This window comes from Quercus lobata, chromosome 3 (assembly GCF_001633185.2).
Source record: "Quercus lobata isolate SW786 chromosome 3, ValleyOak3.0 Primary Assembly, whole genome shotgun sequence".
NCBI lineage: Eukaryota > Viridiplantae > Streptophyta > Magnoliopsida > Fagales > Fagaceae > Quercus > Quercus lobata.
Window position 1 is genome coordinate 30,797,838 of NC_044906.1, and position 10,480 is coordinate 30,808,317.

The 10,480-nt window shown below is 32.5% G+C and overlaps 1 protein-coding gene across 3 annotated transcripts; it reads right to left on the reverse strand.

The window, feature by feature from the left end:
- Positions 1 to 525: 525 nt before the first annotated feature.
- LOC115982063 (probable low-specificity L-threonine aldolase 1) lies at positions 526 to 8,643 on the reverse strand. 3 transcript variants are annotated; one of them, XM_031104556.1, is made up of 11 exons: positions 8,498 to 8,643; positions 8,004 to 8,059; positions 6,875 to 7,328; positions 5,288 to 5,399; positions 3,742 to 3,792; positions 3,480 to 3,551; positions 3,253 to 3,385; positions 3,056 to 3,114; positions 2,442 to 2,542; positions 811 to 877; positions 526 to 727 (listed from the first exon to the last, which is right to left on the reverse strand). In XM_031104556.1, the coding sequence occupies exons 3-11, from the start codon at positions 7,315 to 7,317 to the stop codon at positions 689 to 691; spliced, it is 1,077 nt and encodes a 358-aa protein (XP_030960416.1). In that variant the 5' UTR covers positions 7,318 to 7,328; positions 8,004 to 8,059; positions 8,498 to 8,643; the 3' UTR covers positions 526 to 688. The 3 variants fall into 3 exon arrangements, with proteins under 3 accessions (XP_030960416.1, XP_030960415.1, XP_030960417.1); XM_031104555.1 differs by having other exon boundaries at positions 8,428 to 8,642; XM_031104557.1 differs by having other exon boundaries at positions 8,534 to 8,636.
- Positions 8,644 to 10,480: the final 1,837 nt, after the last annotated feature.

A 10,480-nucleotide genomic window follows, 5' to 3' on the forward strand; every position in this document is an offset into this window, starting at 1 on the left:
GAGATCAAATCTCATGGACATGTACCACCCATGATCCAACTATATACAATTATACATGCATCAATATTGCCAATCTTAACTTCTAATCCTACTATAAGTAAATACCTTTTAGCTCCTAAAATGATGATCTGCAGATTTGAGATAGCTAAATCACATGCCAGGCAAAAACACTAAACAACTCAGAAGTCCACTCTAATCACTTTTTTTATTTTTTTATTTTGATAAGTATCCACTCTAATCACCTAACTCTTATAATACCAACTAAGATTTGGGGTAATCTCCACAAGTCCCCTTGCATATAATTGGAAGGGTAAAATCTGTTACACACACTGTGTTTCATAACTGAAAATGTGAGTTTAACTCACGTTTTCACTTATGAAAACACATGAAGTAACAAACACCGTCATAATTGGAATATGCAACATGCATCTTTTTCCAGTATTCTATTCTATCTAAATTCATCACCTCTGTTTAGCAGAAGTAATGAAATACCAAAATTCATAAGAGTAAAGAAAAAGGGAGAAGTACGCAGAAAAGGATCAATATCCCTAGTTTAAATGCAATTCAAAACGAAAAATTGTCCCATTTAGAAGATAGCCAAGATAATGAAATTGTTCCCATGTCCATGACATTTAAGGATTGCTATAAAATTTAATGGAGATACAGAAAATGATGACAATTTCTCCCACTAGATGCCATTTTGATCAGGTACTCCAGTTAGAGCTTGCTGTAAAATTCAATGAAAAGTGTAAGTCATAATCTTGGGAAACAAACTAGAAAAAGGAGGTGGAGATAAGGGTGATTGATCACCTGAAAGCATGACAAGGTGTATTGCACATCGCTTTCAGAAATTTGGTGGTGGAGGACGATCCTGACTCTGAAATAGCAAATATACCAACATCATTTTGTTGTCTATATGCACCTTATCTTCAAAATTAGTTTTCATATTGCTTAATGAATAAAAGCATTGACTGCTAAATGGTAAAACTAGATCATTAACAATGTGCCATTTGAATTTCTGCATTCAGAATTCTAGCCTTCTGGTAAAATCTTACTTTCATTGCCTGAGTCCTGACTCTCAGTGCATGAGAGCAGAACAGTTTTCCAATCTCTAACACAAACAAATTCAAACAAAAATTTGTAAAGCTTTTTAGTGTGCAAGATTGTCTACAGCAGAACAAACTTCTACTCAAAATAGGGAGCAAACTTTTTAAGCAGCTTTTAGAGGACATTGACATGCATTGTTGCTGATCTTGGCTGGGTTTTAGGGGCTTTTGGCCAGTTTTCTCTCTAGTTTGTCAAATTCCTTAGTCCTACTCCTACCTCTATTTCCTCTATAAAAAGAAAAATAAATGAGAAAAACATGTAGATTCAACCAAAGAAAAATAAGGCTGCACGGTAGTAGATCTGGATTCAACCAAGAAATGATACGTATTCTTGGAATACAATCTAGCTGAGCAATTTTACATCTTAATATTAAAATAAATATACAGTAAAACAAAATATTCAGTATCTTTATAAAAGTCATATTATCAAAATTATGTAACTAGCAGAAAATGTGAAATGGACATAAACAGAGTATTGAAAGTGATTATAAAATTTGAAATTGACATAAATTTTTGGCTGACATAGGGAAACTTTAAGCTTCATTAAGAATTTTTTAAGGTAAAAACCACAAAGTGATGCCCTTCAACACATTTGACTTTTTGCAAAACAGTCAAAGAAAGGGTTGGGTTGCATTCATGCAAAATAAATAAAAATAAACTTTGTTTGTACAAAATAAAATAAATAAAAATCAAGAAGAAACCACAAAAACTAAGCTTTCTTAGAGCAAACACGCACATGGCATAGTTCCTTTTGCATATCAGGACACACAATCAATAACAGTGAAAATAACCACTGTAATTTGGTCTTATCACAATTTAATAAACTTTCAATTACTACAATAGACCCCATAAGGTTTGAACTAAAATGAAAATATTAACGTTTTGTCTAAAATATTCATCTTCCGCACATGTGGGGCATGTGACACCTTCATGATTTTAATTTAAGACATAATTTAGGAGGTCAAAATATGACAATTGAAAAGCTTGTGGAATTAAATCAGGATAGGACCAAATCATAAAGAGGAAAATTTTAATTGGTGCAAAATGTTATTTAAACAAAACCTAATAATTTCATTTTAATCCAAACTTTATGGGGCCAAATGTAAAAATTGGAAGTATGCAGAATAAATTTGTATCAGTGAAAGGTTCAAACCACATGGCAGTAAATTGTTATTTTCCCAATAAATATGCATACACATGCTTTCTTCTTTTGTTGTGAAGCTATTTGTAGAAAAAATAAATCCAATTGTTTTGCCTATTAAGGAACAAGCAATGAAAAACTGATTATAAAAGAGTTCATGGATCTAAGCTTCTTTGTGTAAGGTAAAAACAGACCTTGATGGGCCCTCTAACATCACAAGTATACCACGTTGTTGCAAGTACTTGCTTAGTGATTCTGCTGTATGCTTTGAGCTCTCTTCTATATCAAAATAGAACTGGTTGTGCATCAAAAAAAAATTATATTTAAGTACTTGTTCAGAGTATATACATTAAGATCAAGAAAAGGACTAGTATGAAATATAACAAATGAAACAAATCTGCAGTGTAACTGACCAGGTAACTTTAATTGCTCTATATATCCATTATATTAACCCAACACCCCATACAAGAAAGATGAGAGAGATAGCATGTGTAGGACAATAAGCCCTCCAAAAGAGCTACGTTGGTTCAAGTATGAGCCAGTTGGCCAGAATCCTGTGCAATTTGTATTCAAACTTTGCCTGAAGTATAAATTCATGTGTGTCCAACTTTTAATCTATTCTTTTCTCAGGCTAAAATACACAAAGCTTTGAAAACAAATAAAGATGAAACAGGTAAGACAACTTTCTTAACCTATATGCTACTTTGTCCAGAAATTTCCCAATCTTTATTTATTTGTTTTTGCTAACTAGAATATCCAAGTTTGTATATAGCATAGCAACACACCAAATTTGGTAAGAGATACTCACAATATTGGTCTCTACTGAAGCAGCATCCACTCTTATTCCTTTAATTTTATTCAATCCTTCTGGGGATCAAAAGAAAACATGTTTCCAGTGATTGCACTGAGGGAGAAATTGAATTAAAAAGATGTTTGAGAGAAGGCAATAATTGGTCTTCCCATCAAGCATAATGTCATATGAATCAAACACACTAGAATACCTACCTGCTAGAACCTTAGCATTCTTGTGATCACCCTCTAGCTTTCCAACATTCTCTTGTATTGCTACAATAGCAGCAGCACAAAGAATTCCAACCTGTCTCATCCCACCACCTAAGGTTTTCCTGAGTATTTTAGCCTAAAAGGTAGAAAAAGAAGAGTTTGATGATTAATCTTCTAATAATTGCAAAAGGAGCTGTCGATTTTCTAAACTGCATACTTTTTATCAGTACCTTGGCAATAAAGCTATTGGAACCAACAATAACAGATCCAACTGGAGCACCCAGACCTTTCGATAGACATATCTGGTTCACAAATTTGACAACATAAAAGAAAGTAAAGACATTGCTATGCTAGGTCCCTCCAAATCAAATTATCCATCTAAATGCGTTCAGAAAATCATGAACTTCAGAATTAAGTTGCAAACTAATATTAACTAAATAATAAGCAAAATTACCAAAAATTTGCATAATAAAGAGGGCTAAGAATGCCTACCGAAGCTGAGTCAGCAGCTTGCAACAGCCTATGAACAGGAATTCCTAGAGCCTGACAGACCAATCAGTTAAAACAATTAAAATTCGACAAAGAAAGACAAAATTAGCTTCAAAAACAGATATGGAACCAAAATCACTTATAACAATTAAAAAGAAAGTTTAACAGATTTATTATTTCAATTCCCTCCAGATATGTTTTCAGAACTTCATCTATCATATGCATTTACTTAAAACGTAAAATTGAAATTTTCACGAGGACTAATGAAATAAGCCCTGTTATGGCATGGCTAGTCCAAACTCACACTTGGTCTTCTCATTCAATATTGCAAGGCAGAAAATACAAACTTGTACATATTTTTTAGTAGGCTCGATAGAACAGTTTTCAACTAGTCAGGATTCGTCATATATATAAAGACTTAAACTACTGTAGATGAGAAGGGTAGCATTTTCTGTAGAATGATTAACAATTATACATATGGTATTTCTCATTATGATATTTAAAGACAATTTATGAGGAAAAAAAAAAAAAGTATACTACATGTTTTAGTGCAGACAAAAACTCATCAAGATTTTCCAGAATAATATGTCTCAGCTTGCTTTGAGGTTTTGGTTTTATTACTTTCCACTTGTAACCAAGAAAGAAAGAAACTTGTGCAACATTTAGCTTGCAAAAATGTTCCAAGGATGAGGTTAAACACACGAAGGTATACAGAGACAGAGTACTCTAAGGTAATTGGCCACTTCATGCTACAAGATGGCTTGCATAGGGCTTTCTACGACATTATTTCACAGAAAAACTGCTAATGCAATTATGATGCTAAACATTGAGATACTAAGTCTGGCACATTTCTGTTTGCATATGCTTGACAATGGCACGACAAGTTCAGTTAGCTATTCATTTGAGAAAAATGAAAATTGCCAGTAATAATTATTGGACTGCTCTCTCTAATGAGGAATCACATGGTTTCCATCAGAGCTTAAAATTTGTATTTGAAAAGGTCAAATTCTCCAAACTATGTTCCCAAGTAGATGTACATCAATAATTATTTTATTATATGCCATTTTGGCAATATTCCATCTTGTGCTTCACTTGAAATTTTAGAAGCTCCAAAGTGATGTCATGTCTAATGCTGGTAACGACATATAATGCCAAAGAAATAATTCTATGGGGTGTGTCTTCTATAATTGCAAACATTTTTCAATCAACTTTCCTGAAGTCTACTCATTCAAGTTACCTCTCGACATTGAGAATGCACTCATTCAAGAAGTTTCCTATACTAGTCTCCTTTGATATCAAGACAACTTTCTAGTAGCAAATTTCAATTGGAGCTAATATAAACATATTGCTTCTGTGGTGCCTAAAGCTACACCCCATAAAACATGGCCAATTTGCAATTTGATTTTTGTGATGGAAAGATACACTCCAATAATGCTTACATTTCATAACTATAGGGATGAATTTACCTTAATGTCCATATGGGTGATTGGAAATGTACCACACAATAATATATAATGATCAAATAAACTTATTAAAAACTTTTACTCACAACTGATGCATTGAAAATGCGGGCCCCATCAATATGAAGCTTCAAACCATGCTTCTTAGCTAGCTCACCAACTTGATCCGTATATTCTACAGACAAACATTTACCTCCAGAACTGCATTTAATAGAGATACCACTCATAAGACATTACAATCAAGGAAACAACACAGTAATGGCTCAATGAATTGAAAAGGGTGTGTGTGTGTGTGTGTAGCCTTCAAGGACCATTCCATGAAAAAAATTCTAAACCTCAACAAAATAACAGATAAATTTAATAATAATAAGCATTATACTTAAAATACACAAACAATGTGTTGCCTAAAACTAATGCTACTGCTTAAATTTTCCAGTAAATGCCATACTGTGCCAAGTGTAGTTTGAGGTTCCATGCATCAAGGATGTTTAACAAATTGTGACACCACAATATAGCTTTCAAGTAGTAATAATATAAAACTTTCTTCTGTGTCCATCCCATCCCATCAAACCTCAAAAAAGGGTTGGGAGTGAATGTTACTCCAAAATATGAGTCTCATTCTTTCTCAAACAAAAACAAAAATGGCACTAATTTTAAAACATAATCAAATTCAATGTCTTAACAAACTTGTTGATTTTTCTCATCTAACTCAGTTATCGACCCAATCCAATGACAAAATGGGATGTCATAATTTCACCACAAATCCTAATAGTGGCAATGAAACAGGAAAAATATTATCCAAGCCCAATCTTTTTCTATCCCAATACTACACATAAGTCTTCAATTTTATCAAAAAAAAAAAATTTATATTAAGAGCAGGCAAATAAGATCTCAAGTCCCATAATCAGGATCCATTCAAAGACAACTTCTTAAGGAGAGATAAGCTATTGCAGATAGATTGGAGCCTCCTTGGACAGTGAAATGAATATGAATAAAATTAAGAAGAATGTAAAATTAACAGAGGGAATATTCCCTTTTTCTTTTTATTTTGTTGGCCACTTTAAGAAGGGAACATGTCATCTATACATGAAAATTGAAGAAGCCTCCAAAAAAAAAAATAATAATAGTCACATTAGAGAATAAAATGACAACTGAAAAATAGAATTGCAAGGTATTATCTACAACCAGAAAGAGAAAGCCAGATAATTCTTCCCTAACTCTGCAAATGCAGGGCAATTTAAGTATGCCTCTCAAACTCAGGAAAAGTTTACTTTCCAACTGAATGAGCACTCAGCTCCCCTATAATTGGAGTATTAAAAAAAAAATAATAATAATAATAAATAAATAAAATAAAACATATATTTTCAGAATTTTGGTGATCATTAAAGAGTAACCAATCAATTAAAAATAAACTTTTTGAACCCCACATGCTAATTGAGGTAGCCATGAGGAAAGTTGTCAAAGAATTATGCACAACAGCCAAATATAAATCCAGCGGCAACATTTTCACAGTCCAACAGAATGAATTAGTACAATAAAATAACCAGCTTTGACGGAACACAGAGTTGGGATCTACCAATATATACGTAGAGCCATCAGATAATAGAAAGTGAATATGGTCTTATTATCCACAACAAGCTAAAAGTAATTCTTTCAGGAATTATAATAATCCTTACTTTGCATGTGTATTTTCCAAGCAGATAAGCCTTGTAATGGGGTACACAAGCGCCCCTCTAGGATCTCTAATGGCGGCTTCAATCAAATCAATATCCATTGTTCCATCTTCGTTGTTCTTCACAGTCCTCGGATGTACACCTCCAATTGTTGAAATGCCACCATTCTCATAGATATGTATATGGGAATTGTTTCCAAGAACTACTTCACTCCCTCTAATGTCACAATGTACAAGCACACTAATGAGGTTACCCATTGTGCCTGAGGGAACAAATAAGGCTGCCTCCTTGCCTGTGATCCTTGCCATTTCTGTTTCTAGGCGTAAAGCAGTCGGGTCATGGCACAAAACATCATCATCAACATCAGCAGTTGCCATAGCAGCCCGCATTGTTTCAGTTGGTTTGGTGACTGTGTCAGACCGGAGATCCACAGTTCTAGTAACCATTTTTGCTTGAACTAATCCACAGAAAAATAAATTAAAAAGAAATGAATAAGTAAATAATAAACAAGAAATCAAATAATTCATACACCATATTCACGATAACAATGCATCAATTTTTTTTTTTTTTTTTAAATCACTTAATCTCAATAGCTTTGAATATCCACCAAAATTTGAATAAAATAGATAAAAATATAAATCTCATATGTAATTGTTGGCTAGATAACACTAGAAAGACACCAATTAACTAATCAATATAGTACCCAAAATCTTAAGCCAAAGGTTTTGGGCCCGGTTATGTTATATTAATTCCCCAACTCCTTTACTTTTTCTCATGTGGGACTTCCACTTACATGTGTTTACCCAACAGGAATCTAAGAACAGTTTTCATAAGATTCTGAATGCAACAGATGTGCCAAGATAAACGGAATTAAGCTAGGCTATAACCATTTTGACCCTCAACTTGTCCTAGTCACCAGTTTTACGTGGGAGTTGAGTTGCTATGGTCAAGGCTAAAACAGCACAGTAAGGGTGTTATTAGTAATTTTCCAGACTGAATGGCTAAACCTATCAGCCAAAGAGGTAAACCACGCCAATTCGTCTTGAACTGGTCTTGAGGAAGGAATTCAAGAAGTCATCTCTCATGTCCATTATAACATTAAGAGACACAGACAGAGGATATTTGCTCATACCTTTACAAACTCTTTCTTCTTCTTCTCTGTCTTTAACTTGATTTTACCAAATGTTCCTGCAGAATTGAAAAAATTGTGAAACATTTTAACAGAAACAAGCAATATGATGGTACATGTACACAAATTATACGAAAACCCCATAAATTATATGTGAAAACTAAAGCTGGAGACAGGAAAAACAGACTTTTAAAGAAGCTCCCAGAAGATAGACATGCAAAGGCAAAAACTACTTTACCACTGAAAGTTACTCAAGAATTTCTGTACAATTTTCCAACTTTCAAAGAAAAAAAAAATGCCCAGTAATTTTTTCCTTTTTGGAAGGATAAATCCCAAGAATTTCAAACAAAAGTTACTACTTTCACCAATCAAAATAAACACCTTAATTATTTTCTCACACTTTACAGGGTTTATGAGTCTGTGATACCTGTGAAAATCACAACGACTAGGAGCTAGGAACTTTGAAAATAGTTGAAAAAAATTCCTAATTATCTAACCTTAGCACCACTCAAAACATATACATAGAGACATACAAATATGGCTGAGTGTGGGTACTATTTGTATGTATCCGCGTCAAATTGCGTACTTTTGCACTGAAATCAAAGCATGTCTTCTATGTGTCTATGAAGTGACAAAGGTGGTGTTTGCTACCGACATTTTAAAAATTGAAAACATATATTTGGAAATGTGTGTAAGTAAAATGGTACATGAAAATATGTGTAATATTATTTAAAAATTAAAAATATGTGTTTTAAAAATTAAAAACATGTTTTTGAAAATATGTGTAAAAATATGTATAAGTAAAAAAATATGTAAAAATACACGTAATATTATTTAAAAACTAAAAATATCTGGTCGAGTAAGTATACCAAACGGAGCCAAAACCACCCATAAAAGCTAAGAATAGACAAAAATCACAAGAACTTGAACCAGCGGTTCTAAATCCAGCATGACAATTGCAAAATGACAACAATAGACAATGCATGCATGAGATGCAATTGGTGGATTTGTGATTTTTTTTTTTAGACAAATTAAATCTTAACCACACGTTAGTTTTACAATTCCATCAAACTCATTTTCATCACGTAACCATCATTATGTATTTTTACTCATATATTGCAATGCCCTGCAATACTTTCTTGCCATTCAAACCAATAATAATAATAAATCAGATGGGGTTTATGATATATTTACGTAAACACTAACAATTATATCTTAACCCCACATCCTACAATTCCCTATCAAACTTATTTTCATCACCTAACCATCTTTTTTGTATTTTTACTTGAATTGTAATCTCGTGCACTACGTCGGTTCTTGCCATTCAAATCAATGATTGTAAAATTAATAATAAATCAACAACTACACAACACAATGGGTTTTATTATTTCTTTATGTAAACACTAACAATTACTATATATTAACCCCACATCCTATAGTCTCCCATCAAACTTAATTTCCATCACCTAAACATCATTTTGTATTTTTCCTTGTATTGCAATGTTGTGCAATACTCTCTAGCAGTTCTTTTTTTTTTTTTTTTTTTTTTTTTACAAGATAGAATTCTACTCTAGCCTAATCTAAGTGTATATGTGTGTGAAGCTCCCTCCTGGAGACTTGAACCCCGGCCCTTATCCCCCACACCCCACAAGCACTTATACTTGTGAAGTGACCATCGCATCAAGGGTGTGCAGTGGTAATACTCTCTAGCAGTTCTAACCAACAATAATAGTAATAAAAAATAAAAATAAAATAAAAATCATTAAATATACACATAAATAACATGATTCGGCAAATTTTATACATCCATAAGAACGAGGAAAAAGTTTCAGTTTTAGAGAGATAGAAATGGACACATGCTCTCTCAAATAATCCAAAATTCAAATACTGTCAGAACTCTCTCACACACAAATAGTCAAAACTTAGAAAAAAATTTCTTTTTTCCTTCAGAAAGAGAGGTTCAGAATTCAGATCCTACCATGACTTGAAAGTTGAAACCCTCACAACTAGTTTTTTTTTATAATGGAAACCTAGTATTTTTTTTTTTTCTTTGAGAAACACCACCCTAGTATTTTTTTTGAAACTACATATGCTACATTTTTTTTCCGGCCAAGTGTTATAGCTTCCTAATTATCACAAAATAAAAGAAGACCGGATATATATTGGCATTTGGCAGAAACAAACTTCTCTTTTGTTTAAAAGATAATTTCAACTTATAATTATTCTTTATCAGTTGAGCTAATTAAAGCTACAACTAAATTGTAGCCACAAAAACCAACTAACGTATTCAAATGGTGTCATAATCCAAAATATAAGAGAAATGTTATATTAATAATATTTTTACAACAAATTCTAAATAAGAAGTTATTATTAATTATTAAGGATGGATAAAAAAAAATATAAGTGATAAATTCAAAGTAAAACTAATAAAAATTTATTACCTATGATTTATTGTAAAATTATTACTTATGTAACACTTC

Coding starts and splice junctions, on each gene's coding strand:
- LOC115982063 (XM_031104556.1), bottom strand. CDS start 7,317: ATGGTTACTAGAACTGTGGATCTCCGGTCTGACACAGTCACCAAACCA. Junction 3,793..5,287: donor GCATTTTCAATGCATCAGTT/GTGAGTAAAAGT, acceptor TTGGTCTGTCAG/GCTCTAGGAATTCCTGTTCA. Junction 2,543..3,055: donor CTTCAGTAGAGACCAATATT/GTGAGTATCTCT, acceptor ATGCACAACCAG/TTCTATTTTGATATAGAAGA.